General features: G+C 41.5%; 1 protein-coding gene across 1 annotated transcript; it reads right to left on the bottom strand.

The window, feature by feature from the left end:
• Positions 1-515: 515 nt before the first annotated feature.
• Positions 516-27,025, bottom strand: LOC142741927 (trypsin inhibitor ClTI-1-like). Its single transcript, XM_075851251.1, has 4 exons — positions 26,917-27,025; positions 22,152-22,189; positions 5,897-6,009; positions 516-3,748 (listed from the first exon to the last, which is right to left on the bottom strand). Exons 1-4 carry the CDS (start codon positions 26,963-26,965, stop codon positions 3,703-3,705), a joined length of 246 nt encoding a protein of 81 aa, XP_075707366.1. The 5' UTR covers positions 26,966-27,025; the 3' UTR covers positions 516-3,702.

The following is a 27,025-nucleotide window of genomic DNA, read 5'->3' as shown; positions in this document are numbered from 1 at the left end:
TGACGCATTTATGAAAAAAAAAAACATTTTTCACACCTACTATATATTAATTGTTGTTAATAATCAATAAGCTTAAAATACTTAATACACCACCCATTAAATATTTTAAAGGGGTATTCCGGTTAGAACAAGTTACACCCTTATCCGTAGGATAGGGGGTAACTTGCTGATCGGTGGGTGTCCGATAGCTGGGACCCCCATCGATCAAGAGAACAAGGACCCCTACGGATAGGGGTAACTTGTTTGAACCGGAATATCCCTTTAAAGGATATTTTCAAATGGGGTAATTTTTGGGGGTTTGTTATGTCCTGGCACCTCTGAGCCCCTGCAAACTTTGCTTGGTGTATGAAAGCAAACTGTACATCAAAATCCTAAAAAAAAATTACATGAAAAATGTAAATATATTGCTGTCAAAATAAAGTAGACATATGGAAATCCACATTTTATAACACATTAGTACAGCATGTAAAGGGATATTAGAGTTAGAAAAATTGTCTTAATTCCTAGTGCCCTATTTTTACCACACAAATAAAGTGCAATATGTTGCAAAAAAAACAATCACATGTATACACAGAATCACATGTATACAAAAAACCATTACAAAGTTATTTTCCAAAATGTTAACAAACACCAGATTTTCTAAAGTTTGCCCGATACCACGTGAATGTTTCACAATGCTTCTGGGAAAATGTTCCATGAACGGATGAGACAAAAAAAGTGGAACTTTTAACACAAATGCACAATGATATATTTGGAGGAAAAAGAAAACTGCACACCAAAAACTCATCCCAAATGTGAAGCATTTTAGAGGGAGCATCATGGTTTGGGGCTGCCTCAGGGCCTGAACGCCCTGCGGTCATTGAGGGAACAACGAATTCAAAGGTGTATCAAAACATTTTACAGAAGAATGTCAGGACAGCAGTCGAAGACCTCAAGCTAAAGAGATGTTGGGTGATGCAGCAAGACAATGACCCAAAGTACACAAGTAAATCAACTTTAGACTGGTTGAAAAAAAATTGTGCTTAGGAATGGCCAAGTCAGAGTCCTGACGCTAACCCTATCGAGATGGTGTGGCGTGACCTGAAGGGGGCTGTGCACACAAGAATCCCAGAAATATTGATGAACTAAAGTAAATTTGCAGAGAGGAATGGCCAAAAATTCATCCTCAACATTGTACAAATCTTATTTGCATAATGTTATAGGAAACGTTTGGTGAAGATGATTGCTGCTATAAGACGATTTACAGGTTATTAGGTTAATTTACCTTTTCTCACTGCACTGTGGATGTTCACCTAATGTCCTCAATAGAAGACATGAACAGTACAACTGTTTGTGTGTTATTAGTTTAGTTAGATTGTGTTTGTCTAGAATTGTGACTTAGATAACATATAGACCACATTTTATTAGTAATGAATGCAGAAATCCAGGTAATTCCAAAGGGTTCACAGTCTTTTTCTTGCAACTGTACATGCGGATTCTAAAGGTCACTTTAAAGCAAGAGCATTGATCTAAAATGATGTCTTATGTGACGAGATAGGATTGCTTGGCTACACTCTTATCACTACAGGTTGCCATGTAGCTATTTTTATGGTGTGAAGAACAATAAAGGGTGATCTACAGTTGTTCTTTGACCACAGCAGATGCTAAATCGTTTTTATTTGTATAGAATCATTACACAGTATCAACTCTCTGAGTTTGGAGCGCGGACTGCGGGTGAATATAGGTGCTGTTCGCAAGTTGTGTAAAATGTTCTCCTATTGTCTAATACATTACCATAGTAAGAAATACTCATATCCACTTGGGAACTTTTTTTCTAATGTATTAGAGAATAGGACAGCATTTTACACATCTTGTGAACAGAACCTATATTTACCCGTAGTTCGTGCTGTGAAAACACAGTTATACTTCTGCTTTAACATATTTTTATTTTAAAAATAATGATCATACAATTTACAAACATCCTTTAAATTAGGCCTGGCATTTATAATCTTCTTTGGGTGTATATCAATAGTCGAATATGGAGCATTTCCATAAAGAATAGAAGACTTTCAAACTGTAAGGGTAGAGAAATATGGGTTTGTAAAGACTGTAATGGCAACATATGAGGCTAATGTATTAGTCCAACATAATACAGATGAGTTCAACATTAATTATTTTGATGAATGTCTTGAAATAAGTTATGATGCTTCAGGCTCGCATTTATCATAATTAAAAGGGATTGTCTGAAATTAGAAAAAAATTGTCTTATCCAGAACAGTGCCACTCTTTATATGGGCTGTGTTTGGTACTGCAGGTCAGCAACCTTCATGTACAACAGCAACACCAGACATAGCCCATGTAAAACAAAGACCTATTTTTTCTAAACTCAACTCTAAAGTTAAATGAACACTAACTTTTCAAACAACTTATGCTAATCTCATAGTTTACCTGACATAGATCAACTTTGTAATTTACTTGCAGTTAAAGGTTAGTTGTTTTAACCATGCAAATTCTGTGTGCAGTTACTGCCAATAGGTGTCTCCCTTCCTGTAATCTGCTGTCCACCCCCTGCTGTCAAGCAAAATCCATCCCTAGTTACAGAGCAGAATTGACGGACTGCAGAAAGTGCAGGTGTGTCTCTTTACTGCCTACTATGCAAGTGTATTGATAGGGGAGCGGGGAGTAGGAGGAGGGAGTGGGAGAAGAGAAAGAGACAGACATGCTGCCTATACAAGTCTACGAGAGGGGCGGGGGAGTAGGAGGAGGCAGCAAAAAGAGAAAAAGACAGACATGCTGCCCATTCAAGTCTATGGAGAGGAGAGGGGGAATAGGAATAGATTGAAAAAGACACAGACAGATGTGCTGCAGCTTCTGGTTAGATTTCTATGTTACCCCAGCGCTGGATTCTCAGCTACACTGCTCATTACTGCTGTATAATCTCCTCCATGCTACTTGCAGCTTCTATATATTTGTTATAGATAGAGATAGGAGAGCAGGATTCTCCTCTTTTATGCGTGCTGTGTATAGAAGACATGATAGCCGCTAGGCTTCGCCCACTAGCTCAGAGACAACTGGAAATTAGAGCTAGAGCCTGCAGAGGGGATAATTGATTTAAAAAAATGCAGAATACAAGTCATATAATGGCCAGAAATAGTGTTATTTCTCATGTACACACATGACAACTTATTCTGAAAAGTCACCTGAAAAGAAAGGTACGCATTATGGAGGACTATTACTATGGATAAAAGGTGAAAGATGAGATGGTACAGATAGGCCAATATGGGTCATCTGCAGACATTTCAATAATTATCTAATAACATGTAATTAGTTTCAACAGGGAAGGTGGAATGGACACACAGCAATATCAGGCCAAGCTGATAATACGGCAGATAACACATAATATGCTGTATTTGGTCAGTATAAACTTCATTGATCAAAGAAATCTCATTAGAGAGTTTTGGTTTTGTGAGTAACTGGTTTAAATAAATGTATGGTACGCAGACCCAGAATTATAATAATTAAGCAAAATTGCAGTATGTGGATTCGCAGCTCAGTATAGTTTAGATACAACTATATAGTCACTAAACAATTTTATACACTTTCAACGTGTTTGTACACTAGCTTTGTACTCTATTTATTTTTAACATGATTGAAATGTTCTGCATAGTGGTTATTGCTGCAAAATAAAAAAGTCAGCTTCTCTCCAAGATTAATATGTGCACATCAGCATTCGCCTTTCCATTTAACTTGAACTTTCAGTCCATTGTCTCTGTGGAGAAAACAAATAGGTTTCATAATGTTATCTATTTAGTGCCAGTATCATATTGACTTGTCATTAAGTACTTGGCATCTCAGAAATATTGACAGTGTTACCAAGCACTGCCAAGACCAGAAACGCTAACCACTTGAATGTAATGCATCACTACCTGCATACTACTAAGGCCTCATGAATACGACCGTGCATTTGCGGCCATATACTATCCGAAATTGCGAATAGTATAAAACACATGCTAACCTATGGGCCAATGCACACGACTGTGGTTTCCATGGTCCATGCGTTGCCCGGAGCCAAAAAAAAAACGAAAAATAGGACATGTCATTATACGGCCCGCAATTGTGGTCCGGGCTGATTGAAATCAATGCACTTTTTGTGTGTGCACGGTCCGAGATTGCGGACGGCCCGTGGATAACACTTCACTGCCCGTCCGTGACGAAATCACGGACCCTGCACACAGCTACGGCCGTGTGCATGAGGCCTAAGTGTTTGGGTACATGTAAAGTTACCATTACATTCTAATTTTTCTTAATTTTTGCAGCAGCTCTGAAATTTCTGCAACTGAAAATTAGTTCTATTTATCTGAATGGGGTTGTTTCTGCAGCAAGCACATGGATTTCTGTAAGTTCCAATCAGATGAATGGAACTGATTTTTAGCCACAGAAATTTCTGCAACAGCTGACGCATGTGACCGAACACTTAGGGTATTGTTCAGACGAAGAGGATATGCGGCAGAGTTTGCTGTCTTTCATTTCTACAGCTCTTTAGTTTACTTAGTTCAGAGAATAGCTTACGGTTCAGATAATAGCATGTGGTGCGGAATTTAGATTTCGCAGCATGCTCAGTCTGCGGATTTTCATTGCGAATTTCTGCCTTTGCGGCAAATCCGCTACAAAACCTGCCACATGTGGATGCACCCTCACATAAGCGGATTCCTTGTATTATTGCCTCAAATTTGTGGAAATTGTCCACAACGCCTGAACCTGCCCTAACAGTGAGAGGGTGAATTTAAGATGCTATTTTAACCCCTTCCCGACATTTGTCGGGAGTATACGTCATGGAAAGCCAATGCTTCCCGCAAAATGTTGTATACTTACGACAAATGCTTGGCACCGGCTCAGAAGCTGAGTCGGTGCCATCATCCCCGGATGTCAGCTGTATCTTCCTGCTGTAATGGTGGGGAACGAAGTTAGCTTTGATCCCCGCCATTAACCCCTTAAATGCAGCGGTCAGTAGCGATCACTGCATTTAAGGTGTTTGCAGCTCATCGACACCCCAGAAATAAATTCGCCGGGGTGTCAGTGGCTGCAATGGCAACCGGAGGCCTAATAGTGGCCTCCCGGTCTGCCTAGCACCGAAAACTTTCAGCCCACGCCCGGAGGCGGGGCCTGAATGGCTTTCGTAGCCGCCGGCAAGATGGTGCCGGCTCAGGAGATGAGCCGGCGTCATCAGCGGTGGATGTCAGCTTTATGTTACAGCTGACATCCACCTGTAATGGCAGAAATCTGAGCTAGCTCCGATCCCTGCCATTAACCCCTTAGATGCAGCGATCGGATTCGATCGCTGCATCTTTGTGGTTGTTCGCAGATCGGCAGCTGTGCCCTGCAATCGCACAGCTGCCGACTGCTACTATGGCAACAGGAGACCTAACAATGGCCTTCTGACTGTCATTACGGAAGCCGATTAGGCCACGCCCGGAGGCGAAGCCTAATCGGCTTGCGGTCAGTGAATGACTGACAGATCTAATACATTGCACTACATAGGTAGTGCAATGTATTAGAAAAAATCTGACAGTTGGACCTTCAAGTCCCCTAGTGGGACTAAAGAAAAGTGTAAGAAAAAAAAGTTGTCAAAAATATAATAAAAGTTTCAAATAATAAAATAAAGCACAATCGCCCTTTTTCCCTTATCAAGTCCTTTATTATTGAAAAAAATAAAGAAACCATACATATTTGGTATCGTCAAACCCGTAGCAGACTCACTAGCACCATGAGAATATAATTATTGATTTTAAATCCTATTTTTATTGCATGTTTTCTATTGTACTATATATGAATCTGCTTGCCGTCTCTGGCAGATCGGGTAGCATAAACCAGCTGACAGGTTCATTTTAATACATAACAATAATTCGTGAACAAATACCTGTTTGAGGAGCACAGCATGCACTCATTGGAGTAGGTTTTTCCATCTGTTCCACAAACGGGATTAAAATCTCTCGTGCACCCTGGTATCTGATTATATAGGTAGCATTTTGGCTGGAATGAGATTACAGAACAAATTATAAAGTCCAATCATGGCATACTTTCATTGAAAGTTTTTTCAGCAACTACCTTCAATTATTTGAACAGAAATAGTAAGGGCATGACCAGACGTGGCGTATTTCTTCCGCCACTGTCCGCATCAATGCCGCACATAATCTGCGTTGCAGATTCTGTTGCGGCTCTGCCTAAAATCGGCATTAAATTGATGCGGACTAGCCGTTGCGTATTGAGGTGAAAGTACTTCCCTTCTCTCTATCAGTGCAGGATAGAGAGAAGGGTCAGCCCTTTCACTAGTAAACGTAAAAGAAATTCATACTTACCCGGCCATTGCCTTGGTGACGCGTCCCTCTTTCGACATCCAGCCCGACCTCCCTGGATGACGTGGCAGTCCATGTGACCGCTGCAGCCTGTGATTGGCTGCAGCCGTCACTTGGACTGAAACGTCATCCCGGGAGGCCGGACTGGAGGAAGAAGAAGGGAGTTCTCGGTAAGTAGGAACTTCTATTTTTTTTACAGGTTGATGTATACTGTGATCGGCAGTCACTGTCCAGGGTGCTGAAACAGTTACTGCCGATCGTTTAACTCTTTCAGCAGCCTGGACAGTGACTATTTACTGACGTCGCCGAGCAACGCTCCCGTAATTACGGGTGCACACACGTAGTCACCCGTAATTACGGGAGCCCCATTGACTTCTATGGGCCTGCTCGTGCCGTAATAACGGCCCGTGATTACGGGCGTTTTTACGTTAGTGTGCATGGGGCTTCAGTCTGGCTGTAGACCTAGAAATACATAGGTCCAGCCAGAATGAAGAAATGTCATGTTCGTAAAAAACAAATACGCTACGCAGCACACATAACATCTGCGGACTTCATTGCGGAATTTTGACTCTCCATTGAAGTCAATGGAGAAATTCCTCGATGAGTCCGCAACAAGTCCAATACACGAGCGCAACAGTCAGTGTATGCTGCGGACACCAAATTCCGCACAGCAGCCTCTAGTCCGCAGCAGAGTTTTCCGCAACGTGTAAACGAACTTCACTAAAAAGCTGTGCAAAGCAATGGAGAAATGTGTCCGCAGCGGAATTCCAGAGCAATTCCGCCACGTCTGGTCATGCCCTAACAGGTATCGTTTAAGTTTAAAGGCCCTTTTAAATGGGCCAAACAGGGCACAGCGATCAGCCAGGGAATGAACAAACGCTTGTTCGTCTGCAGATTGGATTGGATCCTTTATGCGGCCCAAAAAAAATTGTCATAGTTGGTAGCACATCTCCCCTTGTAAACAGGGACATGTGCCGCCGACAAGATGCTTATATGGGGATGAACAATCGTAGTGATTACTATTAGGGTATGTTCATACAGGGTGGATATGCTGCTTAAAAGTACACAGAGTATTGGCCTTGCCGGCCACAGGGAATTCCGGCCGAAAAACCACGCTAAATTGTGCTGCGGTTTTTTGGCCGGAATGTCCGCTGCCGAAAACTGCACGTAAAAAAAAAAAAGTTTCATACTTACGTAGACATAGCGACGCATCCCTCGGCCGTCCTGCAGGGATTATGTTCCATCCCATGTGACTGCTGCAGCCTATGATTGGCTGCAGCAGTCACATGGGATGAACTGTCATCCCAGAAGGCCAGCCTGGACAAAGAAGCACAGAAAAATCGCAACATCTGCTATTTGTTGCGGGTTTTACAAGCCCATTGAATTCAATGGGGAAACCCGGCAACAAAAGAAGCTGCGATTAACCCCTTCCCGCACCTTGACGTAACTGCACGTCAAGATGAGCAGTAACTTTGCGTAGTGTAATGTGTTCCAGCAGCGATCAGAGCTGCAAATCTAAGTGTCCCCTAGTGGGACAAGTAAAAAAAAAAAAAGATAATAAAAATGTTTTATAAAAGTTTAAAAATAAAAGTTAGAAGTTACATCAACAAAAAAATGCTTTTTTTCCCTATAATAAGTCTTTTATTATAGGAAAAAATTAACACGTTAAAAGTACACATATTTGGTATCACCGCGTTCGTAATGACCCAAACTATAAAACTCTAATGTTATTTTTCCCGCACGGTGAACACCGCAAAAAAAATAAGTAAAAAACAATCCCAGAATCACTATTTTTTGGTCATCACCCCTCCCGAAATATACAATAATAAGTGATGAAAAAGTCGCATGTACGCCAAAATAGTACCAACACAAAGTACAACCCGTCCTGCAAAAAATAAGCCCTTACACAACTTTGACTGAAAAATAAAAAAGTTATGGCACTCAGAATACGGTGACATAAAAAATAAATGATTTTATAAAAAAGTGATTTTATCGCGCAAATGCTGCAAAACGTAAAAAAACTATTTGGTATCGCCGTAATTGTATCGACCTGCAGCATAAAGTAAAATTGGCATTTATAGCACAGGGTGAACGCCATAAAAAAAAGAATAAAAATTATTGTCAGAATTCCTGGTTTTTGGTCACCTCAAAAATGGAATAAAATGTGATAAAAAAGAAAAATCGCATGTACCTGAAAATGGTACCAATGAAAACTACAGATTGTCCCGCAACAAATAAGCCCTCACAAATCTCCGGTGGAGAAGAAATAAAGAAGTTCTGGCTCTCAGAATATGGCGATGCAAAATGTGCAATGTGTTCCAAAAGCGGGTAACAACCGACACCATTTATCAGTGCGACACCGGCCACATATCTATGAATTATTATTTATTTACCCCATTATTATACCCTCTTATTATGCACTGATGTACTCTGCACAGATTACATATGCCCCCACATTATAAACTGAAATACCAGCAAAACGCCAAACAGAACTACTACCAAGCTAAATCTGCGCTCCAAAAGCAAAATGCCGCCCCCTCGCTTCTGAGCCCTGCAGCGTGCCCAAACAGCAGTTTAGGTCCACAGATATGGCATCGCCATACCCGGGAGATCCCGATTAATATTTTATGAGGTATTTTTGACATCAGTGGCACAAACTGGGCACAACATATCGTGCACTCAAATGGCATATCAGTGGAAAATTGTAATTTTCACTCCGCACCACCCGTTGCGCATTAACCCCTTCGTGCTCCACGACTTAATAGAATGTCATGGTGTGCGGGGGGGGGGGGATGTATGGAGCGGGCTTACGCGCTGAGCCCATGCCATACGTTGTGGGTGTCAGCTGTGTATTACAGCTGACACCCAGTTCTAAGGGCGGATTTACACGAACGAGATATACGTCCGTGCCACACGCGTGTTTTTCACGCGTGTTGCACGGACCTATGCAAGTCTATGGGCCAGTGCAGACTGTCCGTGATTTTTGCGCAGCGTGAGTCCGCTGCGTAAAACTCACGACAGGTCCTATATTTCTGCGTTTTTCGTGCATCACGCACCCATTGAAGTCAATGGGTGCGTGAAAATCACGCGCACCACACGGAAGCACTTCCGTGGGAAGCGCGTTATTCGCGCAACAGCAGTCAAACGTATGTTTGCAAACAGAAAAGCACCACGTGCTTTTCTGTTTACAAACATCCAAACGGAGTGTCGTAATGATGGCGGCTGCGCGAAAATCACGCAGCCGCACATCCTATCTGATGACCCATGGAGCTGTTAAGTGCCTTTTGCGCACGCAAAATGCAGCGGTTTTTGCGTGCGCAAAAACGCACACGCTCGTGTAAATCCGCCCTAACGGACAGTAACAGCAATCGCGCTGTTACAGGAGCCTGTAAAAATGACATTATACTGCAATACATTAGTATTGCAGTGTATTGTACCAACGATCTAAGGATCGCTGGTTCAAATCCTCTAGGGGGACTAATAAAATGTGTAAAAAAAAAAAAAAAAAAATCCAAAAGGAAAACCCTTTTCCCAATATTTTCAATAAAGCAATGTAAAAAATAAAAAAAATACACAACTTGTATAGCTGCGTCCGTAATAGTCCGAACTATTACAATATACCATTATTTAACTCACACAGTGAACGCTGTAAATAATAAAGAATTTAAAACGCCAAAATTGCTGTTTTTTTGGTCACCTTAGCTCTAAAAAAATGTTAATAAAAAGTGCTCAAAAAGTTGTACGTAACAAAAAATGGTACCAATAAAAACTACAGTAGGTTCCGCAAGAAATGAATCCTCACACCACTTTATTGACGGAAAAATAAAAACGTTATGGCTCTTGTAATGCGGGGAGTGAAAAACGAAAATAAAAAAGCAAAAAATGGATCAGCCCAGGAAGGGTTAATTAATTTCGAATAAAAATACATTTATGACCACATGTGGGGTATTGCCGTACTTGGGAGAAATTGCTTTACAAATGTTGGGGTGCTTTTTCCTCCTTTATGAAAATTAAAAAATTCAACATTTTAGTGGGAATAATGTTGATATTCATTTTCTCGTCCTAATTGTAATAAATTCTGAAAAAGACCTGTGGGGTCTAAATGGTAACTATACCCCTAGATAGGTTACTTAAGTGGTGTAGTTTCCCAAATGGGGTCACTTATGGGTATTTTCACTGTTTTGGTCTCTATGGATCTTTGCAAATGCCAATTAGCGCTCCTTCACTTCTAAGCCCCGCTGTGGGTTCAAACAGCAGTTTATTACCACATATGGGGTATTTCCTTAATCGGGAGAAATTGCTTTACAAATTCTGGGGTGTTTTTTCTTCTTTATTCCTTGTAAAAATTAAAAATTTCTACGTTTTTTCAGAAAAAAAGTAGATTCTCATCTTCACAGACTAATTCAAATACATTTAGCATAAAAACTGTGGGGTCAAAATGCTAACTATACCCCTAGATAAGTTCAGTAAGGGGTGTAGTTTTCAAAATGGGGTCACTTTTGGATGGTTTCCACGGTTTTGGTCCCTCCAGTTCTTTGCAAATGTGACACGGCACTGAAAACGAATCCAGCAAAATCAGCGCTCCAAAATCCAAATGACGATCCTCTTCTGAGCCCTGCTGTGGGTCCAAACAGCAGTTTATTACCACATTTTGGGGTATTGCCGTAATCGGGAGAAATTGATTTACAAATGTTGGGGTGGTATTTCTCCTTTATGCCTTGTGAAAATTTAAAATGGCTATATTTTTTCAGAAAAAAAGTAGATTTTGATCTTCACAGACTAATTCAAATACATTTAGCATAAAAACTGTGGGGTCAAAATGCTAACTATACCCCTAAATAAATTCATTGAGGGGTGTAGTTTCCAAAATGGGGTCACTTTTATTTATTTTTTACTGTTTTGGCACCACAGGACCTCTTCAAACCTGACATGGTGTCTAAAATATATTTAAAAAAAGGAGGCCCCAAAATGCTCCTTTGCTTCTGAGGCCGGTTCTTCAGTCCATAAGCACACTAGGGCCACATGTGGGATATTTCTGCACAATCTGGGCAATATATATTGAGTTGCATTTCTCGTGTAAAACCTTCTGTGTTACAGAAAAAACTGTATAACAAATGAATTTTGGCAAGAAGAAATGAAATTTGTAAATTTCACCTCTACTTTGCTTAATTCCTGAGAAACACCTATGGGGTTAAAACACTTTCTGAATGCGGTTTTAGATACTTTGAGGGGTGCAGTTTTAAAAATGGGGTGAGTTATGGGGTCTTTCTAATATAAAAGACCCTCAAAGCTTTTGAAATTTTCTTGAAAATATTAAAAATTGCTACTAAAGTTCTAAGCCTTGCAACGTCCTAGAAAAATAAAAGAAGGTTCAAAAAACAATGCAAATATAAAGTAAACATATGGAATATATGAAATAGTAACTATTTTGTTTGGTATTACTGTCTGTCTTACAAGCAGATACATTTAATTTTAGAAAAATGCACATTTTTGCAAATTTTCTCAAAATTTTGGTGTTTTTCACGCATAAATATTACATTTATCGACCAAATTTTTTTACTAACATAAAGTACAATATGTCACGAGAAAACAATCTCAGAATCACTTGGATAGGTAAAAGCATTCCCAAGTTATTACTACATAAGGTAACACGTCAGATTTGAGAAAATCGGCTTCGTCCTCAAGGCCAAAACAGGCTCGGTCCTGAAGGGGTTAAGCAAATATAATTGACATGCTGCGGATTTTTTTCCACTTATCATTTACGTAGCGTATGAATGAGATTTGTTCAAATCAGGTTTGTTTAAATCTCATTCACTTTGCTGGTACTGTGTTATGCTGTGGATTTTCCGCAACGAAATCTGTTGCGGAAAATCTGCAGTATTTATGCTGCGTGTGAACTTACACTTACTACGATCATTTGTCCACATGCTCCCAATCATTGTTCTGTCTGAATGGAGCAAACGAGCGCTGATCGACAAGCTGTAGTGTCGATTGGTGCTCGCAAAGCTGGTTAAATATTGGAAAATATCTTCCCTTGTAAAACCACTTTAACAAAAAAAAACTGATTTGTTGTTTTATGGCGTGTTCACACTCTACACATAAAATCTGCAGTGTAAATCCACATGCGTTTACCCATTTAGATTAACTACATCTACTTGCATTTGTAGGATTTTTGGCTAGAACTTTTGATGCAAGGTCTGTGACATAAATCTAGACAAAAATCTACAGCGCGTAAATCTGATCACAAAATAAGACTATATTCTCCTCTATTAGGAAGAGCAGAGAGTTGCTCCCAGTCTGGCGGAATGGCTCTCATTTTGGGCTGCTGTGGCCTGTTGGAGGTTTTCCCTGCAAAAACAGCAGATTGTCAGGGTTTTCAGCTACTGGACCCACATCAATCAGTGCTTGAAGTTGGGTCCTCATTTAGAGAAGAGGTTGTCTGGTTTAGAAAACCAGCGCCGCTCACTATGGAATATCCGTGCAGTGTATGAACAGATCATTGATTTAAATCAGATCTGTATAGTGCTTCATTTTGCCTTTTGTGTCGTTTAACATGCACACGACTGTATTTTTTCCCTCCCGTGAATACTGGCCGTAAATACGGGTCCGTTGTTACACATTTTTAACCCGTATTCCACCCGTATTTACGGACGCGTAAAAAAAGGGGGCTGGAAATGGTGTCACATGATCGCTCAGATGCCATTTTCTCTGCTTCTCTTTATTCAAAAATTTAAATCCCCTGACGTCGCCTAGCAACGCTCCCGTAATTACGGGTGTACACGCGCAGCCACCTGTGATTACTGGAGCCCCACAGACTTCTATGGGCCTGCCCGTGCCGTAATTACAGGCTGAAATAGGACATGTATTTATGGCCCGTAATTACGGGCGTTTTTACGGTCGTGTGCATGGGGCCTAAAGAAAATTGACAACCAGCAAAAGGACAACCTGTGATCAGCTTATCGTCAGGGACCCTTCAGATAAAAAAGGTTTGTTCAAAGTGGAAACCCCATTCAAAGAGGTAATACTAGGAAATCTTCCTAGAACGGCTTCTATGGAGAACCCTGTTAAGGTTTTAGCATGCAGTTTATTATGCTGCATTTTTTGGCCTCATTCACATATTGCAGATTTGGTCAGTCTTTTGCATCTGTATTTTGAAGCCAAAATAAGGAGGTAATGCATAAAAAGTATAAATCTTTAAATTACATTTCCACTGTGTTTACGATCCACTTCTGGTTTTGGCTGACAAATACGGATGCAAAATACAGAACAAATCTTCAATGTGTGAATAAGGCCTTATGCTGCAAATTTCTCTATTGAGGAAAATAAACGCTACACCATACCTCCCAACCGTCCTGGATTCAGTGGAACAGTCCCGGATCCTGGGCGGCCGGTGGTATGTCCCAGTCTCAACTGTATCTGTGTCCTCAGGACGCAGACACCGTTGAATCCAATGCTGAAGCAGGGAACCGTCTGCTCCTTGTTTCAGCATTCACTGTGTGAAGCTGCCGTGTGCCCCTTGGCACAGACAGGCGCAATGCAGGGACGTCATCGTGCTTGTCTGCGCCAAAACACTCATTGCACAGAGCAGAGGAGTATTTATTTTCCTATTTTTTATTAGGCACTATGGGGCATTATACTGCAGGGGGGCACCCGCTAAGGGGGCATTATATTGTAATGGGGCGCCTGCTAAGGGGGTATTATACTGTATGGGGGTACCTGCTAAGGGGACATTATACTGGATGGGGGTACCTGCTAAGGGGACATTATACTGTATGGGGGCACCTGCTAAGAAGGCATTATACTGTATGTTGGCATCTAAGGTAACATACTGTATGGGGCAGCTTTGGGGGCATTATACTGTATGGGGGAATCTGTGTGGGTATTATACCATATGGGGGCATCTGTGTGGGCATTAAACTGTATGGGTGCATCTTTGCGGGCATTATACTGTATGGGGACAGCTATGGGGGCATTATACTGTGTGGAGGCAGCTATTTGGCATTATACTCTGTGGGAGGCCCTAGGGGGTATTGTACTGTGGGGGGTGGCATTTTTAGGTGCATTATACTGTATGGGGGATTCTATGGGGGCATTATACTGTGGGGAGGCACTATGGGAGAATGATACTGTGTGGGGGCACTATGAGGCATTATACTGTGTCGGGGCAGCTATATGGTCATTATACTGTGTGGGGTGTTCTATGGGGCATTATACTGTGGGGAGGCACTATGGGAGCATGATACTGTGTGGGGGCACTATGAGGCATTATACTGTGTGGGGGCAGCTATATGGTCATTATACTGTGTGGGGGGTTCTATGGGGACATTATACTGTGGGGAGGGACTATGGGAGCATGATACTGTGTGGGCTGTACTGGGTGTGTATGGGCGGGGATTGGGCGGTGTTAGAATCGTGCTTAACAGGGGAAACATTTTACGCAGTGCGAAACGCGCGCCACATTGGTTGTCCCTCTAGACACTGCTTGAAAGTTGGGTGGTATGGCTACACAAATACATATATACATCATACTGTGAAACAACCACAACATGCTCTGACCCCCCTTCAATTAAAATAAAAGGGGCATATGTGACCGCAGAACAGCAGAAAAACAAACCAACCTTTAGTCTTGATGAATACCTATATAGTAACAGACCAAACGTTCACGATAAACGTCCACACATATCAAAAGAAAAACAAAGAATGAATACCCATGACTGAATGTGTGGACATATCACACATCCCAAAAAGGGACAAAATCAAACACCAAGTACACAAGTACTCCTTGAGAAAGCTACCGCGAAACGTGCGTTGGGGCTCGTGGTGTGGTGTCCACTTTTAGGCTGATTAAGCAGTATACCGGTTGGTATAGGTCCTGGGACCGGATTTGATTTGCGGTTACCCCCTGGTCACCATATCTTAACACTCACACATATACCAGTGTGGGTGGGCTCTGCTCGCTATATACTCTGTTTGGCTCATTACTTTCTCTATTATGCAGGCACTGTGCATGTACCACATTGTGGTTTTTGAACTTCTTTATTTGCAAGTCGTTCTTTGAATTGTTTATTATGCTTTTCTTTGCCTCTTGAGTATTATTTATTTGTTACAGCTCTTGTGTTCTCCACATCCATGCATTTTAATTGTATGTCTTATTTTAGGTCCTGATGGCCAACATGTTTTTATGTATATTTAATAAAGTATTGCCATTATTACAAGTCATACTTGTGTACTTGGTGTTTGATTTTGTCCCTTTTTGGGATGTGTGATATGTCCACACATACAGTCATGGGTATTCAACCTTTAGTCTTGTCAAAAATTTGGTACAATTTTTAAGTGCATTTTTTTTCCTTTATACTCTTCCAAAAAAAAAGATTTATCAATGCAATTACTGCAGTTTTCTAGCGTAATTGAAAGCCTCCAGAACTTTTTCAGACACCTATGACAAATTTTGCTAGGTTTGAAAAAAGTGAGCTTTAAGCTTATGAACAGGGAATATATTTGCATCTTTTTTTTCTTTTGTTTTTAAGTACGTTTGTTTTTCATTACAACTACTGTATACCTCAACTGTGTGGGCAAAATGTGGTTTAAACGGAAACTAGCATTTATTGAAAGCTCTTTAGTACTACCTGCTGGGGAAACTGCTATACTGCGATTTTGTGCCCAAATTTAAACTGTATAAGGCTGGATTCACACGAGCGTTGCGTTTTTGCGCGCGCAAACAACGCGGCGTTTTGCGCGCGCAAAAACCATTTGACAGCTGCGTGTGTCATCCGTGTCTGATGCGCGGCTGCGTGATTTTCGCGCAGCCGGCATCATAGAGATGAGGCTTGTCGACGCCCGTCACTGTCCAAGGTGCTGAAAGAGCTAAATCTTTCAGCACCCTCGACAGTGAATGCCGAACACAACAGCGAAAAACCTGTAAAAAAAAAGATAAAGTTCCTACTTACCGAGAACTTCCCGGCCGTTGCCTTGGTGACGCGTCCTTGGTGACGCGCCTCTCTTGACATCGGGCCCCACCTCCCTGGATGACGCGGCAGTCCAAGTGACCGCTGCAGCCTGTGATTGGCTGCAGCCTGTGCTTGGCCTGTGATTGGCTGGAGCTGTCACTTGAACTGAAGTGTCATCCCGGGAGGTCGGACTGCAGGAAGGAGACAGGAGTAATCGGTAAGTTAGAACTTCGGTTTTTTTTACAGGTTCATGTATTTTGGGATCGCAAGTCACTGTCCATGGTGCTGAAACAGTTTAACTCTTTCAGCACCATGCACAGTGAATGTCTCCCGACGTCGCGGATCGGAATTTTTTTTGCCGGGTTCGGCCAAAACGAGTTTGGCCGAACCCGGTGAAGTTAGCTTCGGTTGTCGGGGTTCGCTAATCGCAAAGACACTCCGTTTGGATGTTCGGAAACAGAAAAGCACGTGGTGCTTTTCTGTTTACATTCATCCTTTTGACAGCTGTTGCGCAAACACGCAGTTCGCACGGAAGTGCTTCCGTGCGACATGCGTGGTTTTCACGCACCCATTGACTTCAATGGGTGCGTGATGCGTTGAAAACGCTGAATCAACGGACATGTCGTGAGTTTTTGGCAACGGAGCAACGCTGCGCAAAAAACGCTGCCATGTCTGCACGGCCCCATTGACAAATATAGCTACGGGCAACGCACGTGAAAATCACGCGCGTTGCACGCGCGTATTTTACGTTCGTCTGAATAAAGCCTAAAGATGATCTGACTCTAATTGGTCATACTAGTTGAAAAACATAAAATATATGTATAGTATTTAGTATTTTATTCTAAGCATACTATTATCTGAATGGCTTATTTCAAAACAAGAGCAATAAAGGACTATAAATTTAGATTTCGCACCGATAATCTGCACCGAAGATAGCACAATGCATATGAATATAATTCTCAAATCCCGTTTGAGCTTCGAGGTGATAGGTGGTTATGGGTGGTATGATTTTATTTTTATAAATCTATATGAATTTTAGTACATGTGCATTTATAATGACACCACTGAAACCAGTCGCCGCCACCCCCTCCTGCACTATAATTGTACCTGCGTCTATAGGACTCAGATACAATTACATGCATTAGCGCTGAACATTCCGTGTCCTGCTATTCAGCACCTTTCACTGATGTAAGCGTCGCGATGTCGTCATCGCGCCGCTTACGTAGTTGAATGACAGGGCAAGGCAGCCTGCCAAGCAGCGCCTTTCAACGGCGCAACTTTGAAAGGCGCTGATTAGCCGGGCAGAATGACTTGCCCTGCCACTCAGCACCACATCATTCAGCCCCAGCAGACCTGCATTGCAAAAAGACGTCATGGGAACGGGTTAGGTGAGTATGTAAAGTTTTTGTTTTTTTTCTAAAAGTGTGAGGGGCTATATGTGCAGCACTATCTACAGGGGGTAGGGCTGTGTGTGGGGGGCTATATGTGCAAAACTATCTACAGGGGGGTAGGGCTGTATGTGGGGGCTATATGTGCAGCACTATCAACAGGGGGTAGGGCTGTGTGTGGGGGGCTATATGTGCAAAACTATCTACAGGGGGGTAGGGCTGTATGTGGGGGCTATATGTGCAGCCCAATCTACAGGGGGGTAGGGCTGTATGTGGGTGGCTATATATACAGCACTATCTACAAGGGGGTAGGGCTGTATGTGGAGGCTATATGTGCAGCAATATCTATAGGGGGTAGGGCTGTATGTGGGGGCTATATGTGCAGCACTATCTACAGGGGGTAGGGCTGTATGTGGGGACTATATCTGCAGCACTATCTACAGGGGGTAGGGATGTATGTGGGCTCTATATGAGGAGCACTATCTACAGGGGGCTATTTGTACAGCACTATCTAAAGGGGTGGGGGCTGTATGTGGAGCACTATCTACTGGGGGCACTGTGTGTGTGTGTGTGTGTGTGTGTGTGTGTGTGTGTGTGTATAGGACACAGTGTATGATACTATTATAATTAGAGGTGCAGTGTATGGCGCTATTATATTTAGGGGCGTAGTGTGCGGCATCATAAGAATTTTATCTTCGTTTAAAGGGAGAAGACAGCAAGACAGCGAAGCGGAAAACTGCTCAAATGGGCTGTGGCCGGGAGAAGTCATCATAGAGGTCTGGACTGGATGGAGAAGAAAAGAGAAAAAGAACAACTAGAATCTGAGACGTTACTGGTGTGTCACTTAATGTAAATATTTATTCTGCCTCTAATCAGTAATGTGGTCACGGTATGTTCTGCAGCGAGGTGATGGGTGGTATGATTATTAATTTTTTTTGTGATGCTGCTAGGGATGCAGAACAGGCCGGAAGGAGGAAGCGCCATTTAAATTTTCGCCTCAGGCAGCAAAAAAGCTTGAATCGGCCCTGCTTATATGGGATACTCAACTGTCTGTCTTGTTTGTGAGCACTCGCATAATGTTCATACAATTTTAATATACTGCTATGGGGAAAATTATTTAATTGCAACTTCATTATAACGGCAGCAAAAATCACAGAATTACACTTCATGCGATATCGTAGTTTGGTACAATGTTATAATATTAATAGGATAATTACACATGCTTTATCGCCGTGTAGCCCTAGCCTTAATAAAATAAAAGTTGGGGGCGTGGCTTGCACATGGCGCAGTGAAGTAGCTTGTCTCTCTGCTCCCGGACCAACGGGAGCAGGTATTTGCTCTCCTGCCCACTGCTCTGACATGGGTCGTAGGGGGAAGAAGCTGGACACTCCTGTCCCTCCACCTCAACCACCGCTATCCCGCTACTTTCAGCCCTCACAGCCTCCGGTCCCAATGTTGGATCCAATATGGCGCCAGCAGCACTGCATAAACAAACCAAGGTGCCTGCTCAGAGGCGTAGCTAGGGGTGTAGCACATGGGGGGGTGAAAGATATCTGGGTGGGCCCCCACCCAGTGGCCCCCCCAACGAATATTTATAAATGAAGAGGCGTGTTCTAATTATAGTGGTCATCATTCTGAATGAGCAAAAGTGCTGTATATGCTGCTATATTTACCATTCTTACTAAAGTTTAATCTTTTCTCTGACAGAGGAGTTTGCATTAGAAAGTGTTGCCACCGGGCATGAGGGGGCCTGTGCCGCCCAGCCCATAAATCTTATATACCGGGCGGCACAGGCCGCCTCATGCCGCGGGCTTCGTAGCAACCGCTATGGCTGCTATAGTTGGCAGGGCTCCCTGAGAGAATAGGGGCCCTGGGTAAATGCCCAGTTTGCCCCCCCTAACTCCGGCCCTGTGTGAACATAGTCTAAAGATTTCTTAACACTTTTTTACCTTTCCTGACCTAAGTGCCTATGTTTTTTGTTTTATAATCTTTCCTCTCACCCCTCTTTATACATTTCGTTAGTCCAGCTTTTCCCTTGCTTTCCTTTCCCAGTGGCCAGAGTGGGTACCTCAAGACCGCTACTGTTGATAGAGGCGGGAGAGTAATGTATCTTTCTGGTCTACTCTATGTACTTTAATGTATGGACTCGTGATTGGCAATAGCAATTGTCGGTTGTCTAATAAATTGTTGCAGGTCCCCTTTAAGGCAGCCAATATCCAGGTGACTTTTTTAAATTGCATTGACTCAATCCATATTTCTCCCATAGATATCAATAGCATCAAAAATACAGATAAAAAAATACAGCTGTGTATTTTGATTCTCCAGCAGGGAATGTGATTTTGTATGTGATTTGGTGAATGCAGCGTTCGCCACAAATCTCAAAATCTGCCAAAGCAATTTTCGAAAAGTATTTGCAAACCTAGTGTGTGGTAGATATGCTGGAAATGAACAGTTAATAAAGTGGATAAGGCGGAAGGACATTTGCTTGTGGGAAGGACAGTTAAATAGTCTAAAATATATATCAATACATTTTTATTTTAATTTTGCAGTGAAAAAAAAAAGCTTTAGATTTTCTCCTTTATATATTTATGTAAGAACTTTTAGTAACAGTTTGGTATAAAAGGGCATTATATTTGTGATCACTGTATTAAATGGCGGCCAAGAACAAACCATGCGTGCTGCTAAACTCTTGTTTGAAGGTAGAAGGCTGAAGAATGCCACCTCAGCTGGGATTACAAATTGGAAGGACGGTACACTTGCAACCTAATAGATGTGAAAGCAGATGGTGCTCTCAGATAGCGGCAGCATAATAACGGCAGGGGTCAGAGAATAGGGGAGCACAGTGTGGGAATGAGGTGCACCTTACCTAAACAAAGGAAACCAGAATCCACAATTGAGTACAGTACTACAGGAGTGAAAGGGATTTTTCTTAGATTCTCATTTCACAGTTTTTCTGTGTTTAATTAAACTTATGACCTTTGCTTTAATGTAAAAAACTACTTGATCCAGACCATCAGGTTAAACTACATTGGGCTGGTTACTATTTTTAAAAACACAAATCACTTTTAACTTTTAAATATCCTGTGTAATTAAAACACAATAATAATTAATAATAATAATAATATTAATAATAATAATTAATAATGATCATAATAGACACATTCTGTAACACTTTCCAATAAAGGCAAACAATAAGTATACAAAAAATAACAAACAGTACTGACAAATAACTACAAAGAATGAAATAAAATTCAGGATTGATTGCATCTTGCATCAATATGTGCTTGATGTGAACCAAAGCACTGGCATCCTCAGCGATCATGAAAACAAAGGGGCCACTGTGCTCTGGAGTGCAATAGTCCGTACAGCTCTCATCAGACCTTAGTGACACATTTGTCCCAGCAGTCAAACTCACACAGTTTATATATTCATCTGTAAACCTAGAGATATGGCAATAATCACCATGGCATAGCCTTTAAAGTCTAAATATTTCACTCCTTCCAGTTAGAAGAAATGTAAGTTCAGCCTTAAATATGGGATTTTTTTTTGGTAATTGTGGAAAATAAATTCTATTCAGTTGAAAGCCATCTTGGCCACCAACCCATAACAAACATGGCTGAATTTAGATTGCTTCAACTTGTAGGCACAGATCCTATGACGCCATAAGATCCATCCCATCCACAGAGTGGAATACCATGCTCTGCTCTCGATATTTCCATAACATCATGGTTACACTTAAAATGGACTGTCTACTTTGGACAACCCACATCTATATGTCCTAATAGGGCATATAGAGTTAATAAAGTAGAAGACAAAGTAGCGAGATCAATAGGCAACACTGCCAGGGAAATGAATAATTGACGGTCACTTTTCCAAAGTAAGAGAAGGCTTTCCCTGGTGATAACTGTATACTCGGATATTACGATAACGGACTCACTGAAATCATCTCATTGTTGGGGGAAGACGGCACAAGAGTTAGTAGAGGGTGCCCTATTAGCCAGAACAAGGAGCTGCTATATTGAGCATCTCTCACTCTGGCAGACCTGGCACATTCTGTATTACATGGAAACCCCTTGCCTCAATGTACACCAACTTTTAGATAGATTTTATATTTTAAATTTTCTGTTTTTAAATTATAGTAAATAAAAGTGAGCAGCGGTATAGGAAAAGAACTGCCATTCAAACTATATCCCATGCCAACTACAGATTTCTGGCCACCCTTAGTGCCCTAATGGTCCTCTAACTGCAGAATGCTGTTCTTGTACTCGGACCAGAAGGGCAGCTTGCAGAAACTGACATTGTTGTGTCTTGTAGCTTCAATACTATTAAGAATATAAAAGCAATTTCCTAATATTTAGACTTTTCTCCATGTGCCTGTCTCATGGACCACAGGCATTGGGATGCTGTAAAATATCTGTAACTGATTAAAAAAAAAATTGGGGTTCTTTTGCCTATGTTTAAGATAGCAGTAAAATCATGCTTACCACACTTGCACCTTCTGCTTCTGGCACTGGCCACAGTGCTGTAAAAGAATTAGTAATATTTCATTATCAAACATATGTAGAATATATGTCAAGAGTTAGATATTTGAAACAATTGTTTTATGTCCTAAAATTTTAGTTTTATGGGCAAAATAAGATTTCTACATCCTTTCATAACTATATTTTAAGGGTCAGTTCACACGTAGCATAAATACTGTGGATCCGCAGCATAATACAGCAGCAGCAAAGTGAATGAGATTTGAACAAATCTCATCCAGACGCTGCATAAATGCTAAGCGGAAAAAAACGCTCAAATTGACCTGCGGTGCGGTTTTTTAGTCAGTATGTCAATTGTATTTGCGTTAACGCTGCTTATATGTTGCGGGTTTTCCCCATTGAATTCAACGGGGAGGTAAAACCCACAACAAATAGCAGATGTTGCCTTTTTGTGGCGGAAAAGCAGCGATTCCGCCGCAAAAAACGCAACTCAGAATTTTTAAAAAAAATCTTATACTTACCCAGAATTCTGTGTTTCTTCATCCAGGCCTGCCTCCTAGGATGACGTTGCATCCCATATGACCGCTGCAGCCAATCACAGGCTTCAGCGGTCACATGGGAAGAAACGTAATCCCAGGGCTGCAGAGCGTCAGGAGGTAAGCATCCATTTTTTTTTCTATGCAGTTTTCCGTAGTGGACATTGCACCACAATTTGGTGCGGTTGTTTGGCCGGAATTCCCTGCGGCGCACAGGGCGGATACGATGTGTGCTTTTACACCCTGTGTGAACATAACATAAGGCTCCAGTAACACTAGCATCTGAGCTCCTTTCTATTATTATTTTTTTTATATGTGGCGAGGACAAATGTTCACTATGAGTGACATGTCTCTCTATATACACAAATAGGAAGAGACTTGTCAGCTACCTTTTTTCTACAACACGGCTGCTGTTTAGAGTTAAAATAGCTCATCATGATTGTGGGACCTGCCACAGATGGGGGGAGCATGTGCTTGCTGACAAGGTTCCCTTTAAATAATAAAGAAAAAAATCCCAGTAAAAGAAAATCATTTAGCACTGTATTGCTCTGTCTATTAATGCTCGGTTCACATAGTGACTCAGTGAACTTTGTACAGTCAGGCTATAGTAGCATGGCAGTTCACCCCCTAATGCACCATTGTGTGTACTGTAACATTTATGTGCATCTTTGGGCCACTGTCAATAAAGGGACATAGTCATGTGTGATCTGACACGGGGGACGTACTCATGTCATAGCCCCGTTGTGCTTTTTCTCCGATTGGATGCCTCCTATGCCTATTCGGGTAAATGGGAGTTACCTTTATTATTTTTTGCATAACACTGAGTGGAGCCGACCAGGCCCCCTGAACCCTGTGCTGTTGTGTTACAATCACCCAGCGGTTTATCCTTTGGTGCACTGCTGTGTATGCATGACGGATATTACCGATGAGGGGACAGGGCATTATATGATCATGCGAGAGGAACGGACATCTGTCATGACCATGTCGTGCCCCCTCTCTGATTGGACGCTTTCTGCGTCCGTCAGGGAGGATGGGAGTGGCTTCTTCAACTTACATGTTACTGGACGGGGTGGGGTTTTTTGAACCCTACACTGTCAGATTGAATTCATTCAGTGTCTCTTCCATGATGCACTGTTCTGTGCATCTGATCGTTGCTATCGGTGAGGGGGCATGGATGTGTGCGATTGTATGCGGGGGGCGGGCACTTATCGCGGCCCTGTTGTGCCTCCTCTCTGATTGGACGCTCTCTACGTCCATCAGGGAAGGAAGGGAGGGAGTTGTCTCCTTCCCTCACGCCTCATTGGATAGAGCCGTTGTGCACTTTGATTGGCCGCTGGCGGGGCTCACTGATTTGTCCGCCACTGTGTCAATCAGGCATGATGAGTGGCTTGGCCAAGTAGTGACATCTGATTGGCTGAGCTGATTTTCGGCACGGCTTAATACGACACAGTTTTCCCGGCGCGACGCCATTAAGCCCCTGAAGACGCTGTCTAGCACAGCGAAACATGTCAGGGGGGGATCTGATACTTCCACATTTTAATCTAATATATACCTCCGTTGCTCTTCATGTGTGTCAGTTGTTTGACTCGCTGGTCTGCAGCCGCGAGCACCATTGAATGCAATACATATATACATGGTCAAATGTGCACAGCTCTTACATACCTTAAACGGAGGTGATGTTACTTATTTTAACCATTCAGTGTAGTCAGTCTTTTTTCTCTTAGAAGCACAATAAAATTTGTTTATTTGTTCATTGGCAGTTGGATCTAAAGGAATTTCTCTGCTGTTAACAGCTTTTTGTAAATATATAATGTACTGGGAAACGGAAAAAAAAAAAACCTTTGTGGGGTGGCATTGGAAAAAAAACAGCGATTACTCCATTGCTTTTTTGGGTTTTAATTTTTAAAACTTAGAAACGTGCGGTAAAAACAACAACTTTATTCTGCGGATCAAAACTATTACGGCAATACCAAATTGATATTGTTTTTTGCTCCACAGCCATTGTTCGTTTTTTTAATTTTAGTCTTTCACTCCCCGCCTTCCAAGAGCCATAACTTTTTTATTTTTCCATCAATAGAGCGGTGTGAGGGCTTATTTTTTGCGGGGGGAGTTGTAGTTTCTATTTGCACTATTTAAAGTACCATATAATGTCCTGGTAAACTGACAAAAAATTTCTTTGTGGGGTGGAATTGGAAAAAACTGCGATTCCTCCATTGTTTTTTTTGTGTTTAGTTTTTACGTCTTTTAAAACGTGCGGTAAAAACAACAACTTTATTCTGCTGATGAAAACGATTACGGTGATACCAAATTTATGTTGTTTTTATTATGTTTTACCACTTTTATAAAGAACAAACCATTTGTTACAAAAAATATTTGTTTTTGTGTTACCACATTCTGAGAGCCATAACTTTTTTATTTTTTCATCCATTGAGCGGTGTGAGGGTTTATTTTTGTGGGACGGGCTTTTGTTTTTATTTGTACAATTTTTTGGTGCACAAGACTTCTTCATCACTTTTTATGAAAAAAAATTTGAGCTCTAAAATAACCAAAAAACAGCAATTCTACCATTTTACAGCGTTCACCGTGCGAGTTAAATAATGTTATAGCGTAATAGTTCTGACTTTTACGGATGCTGCGATAACAATTTTGTTTCTTTTATTTGTTTTACATTAGAGGAAAAATGGGAAAAGGGGTTTTCTTTTAACTTTTAATATTTTTTGTACACTACTGAAAACTTTATTTAAGTATTTTTAAAAAATTTTGTTTAGTCCTCCTAGGGGATTTGAACCATTGATCTGGTACAACACACTGAAATACTAATGTATCACAATGTATTGTCATTCTTACCGGCTCCCGTTAACAGGAGTAGAAAGAAGGCAGACCTGGGGGCCTTCACTAGGCCCCTGGCCTGCCATGACAACCATCGGCACCCCACAATCACGCCGCAGGGGGGGGCGGCAGGCTGTCAGATGGGGGCCACCCCCTGTTTCTGATGGCTTATATGCCACAGTTGCTATTGACCGATTGCAGTTTTAGATTCCGTTTTTTGAGCATAGCCAGAAGTGGATGCAGCAGGAAAAATAAGTGTAAGGGCTCATGCACACGACCGCATTGGTTTTGCGGTCCCCAAAGAACCCTTGTGCATCTGTGTGTCATCAGGACTCACAGATCAACAACAAAATGACATGCCCTGAGTTGTTGCGGTCCGGATTTGCACCCCCTGCACTGATCCGTGTAAATCACGGTCGTGTGCATGGGGCCATAGAAAAGAATAGGTCCGCAATTCATCCGCAAAAATGTGGATAAATTGCGGCCGCAAAAGTACAGCCATGTGCATAAGGTCTAAGTCCTTCCTATATATTTGAAGCCACTTGTGGCTTTGGCTCAGAAAACTGCCACATAAACTGCTGTGTTTTTTCAAAAAATGCTGTGTGTAAAACAGCCTATACCACAATCATATCCGCTGTGAAATGACATAATTCAAGTAATACATCTATGGTAGGGAATTTGTGAAAATGCTATACAGTAATATAGAAGCAAAGATTTACAGACGTTATACCGTTGCTTTAAGACAAAGTGAAGGGAATATCTGGTAATGGAAAAAAGGGTCCAGTCTTGAATGAGATGCAATACTAAAACAGCCAATGGACAAGAGTTGGTGCTATTTCTGGGAGAAACGAAGACCCCTGTTTTTGTATCCTGGAAATAATCTTAAAATTTACACTTGCAGCTTTGATGGAGAAAAAACATAGATGTATTATATTTGATATCAACCGTTGTGCTCTAGACAATATATGGTACATTTCTTTTTATCATCCAGTAATGGATAAAGGCATGGACAGTTTATAAAACAGTATAACATTGTTGGGAAATCTTTGACTGTAATTTCTGCTTGGTGATTATTTACATAAGACAATTACATGATATTTCTCCATGCTGTGTAAACAAATATATATATATATATATATATATATATACACATATATAAAACGTGAGATCACTATATGCATCATGCAGACAAGTCAATTACTGTAAATCATATACAATACATTGGTGAAAGTATACATATGCTGGCTGGTTCCCAAATTTATACTGGGTTATCAAAAAAATTCTAAGGACTGTAAACTAGATAATCGGGAGCCATATAAGTTTCATGCAATAAAGTCCTAAAATAATGTAAGATCCCGATCATTCAAATAAATAGTCTCTCTAATCTGTATTGGTGAGAACAATACCTGCTGTTAGTACGCAAAGAAGCAAGACGGAGGAGATCACAATGTTCATGGTTTCTTCTCTTGTCTTTCTAGCTGTTTACAACCTGTTAGCTGGGCACAGCCCTGTGTT

The sequence above is a fragment of the Rhinoderma darwinii genome, chromosome 1, assembly GCF_050947455.1.
Source record: "Rhinoderma darwinii isolate aRhiDar2 chromosome 1, aRhiDar2.hap1, whole genome shotgun sequence".
Classification (NCBI taxonomy): domain Eukaryota; kingdom Metazoa; phylum Chordata; class Amphibia; order Anura; family Rhinodermatidae; genus Rhinoderma; species Rhinoderma darwinii.
The sequence above is the reverse complement of the archived record's forward strand: the minus strand, read 5'-3'. Positions and strand labels throughout refer to the sequence as shown.

What these genes read in the sequence shown, in the direction of transcription:
- LOC142741927 (XM_075851251.1), bottom strand. Translation starts at nt 26,965, where the DNA reads ATGAACATTGTGATCTCCTCCGTCTTGCTTCTTTGCGTACTAACAGCA. An exon ending in AAGCAGAAGGTGCAAGTGTG is followed by an intron (nt 6,010 to 22,151) that starts GTAAGCATGATT and finishes ATCTCATTCCAG; the next exon opens with CCAAAATGCTACCTATATAA. An exon ending in ATGCTGTGCTCCTCAAACAG is followed by an intron (nt 3,749 to 5,896) that starts GTATTTGTTCAC and finishes TTTTCTCCACAG; the next exon opens with AGACAATGGACTGAAAGTTC.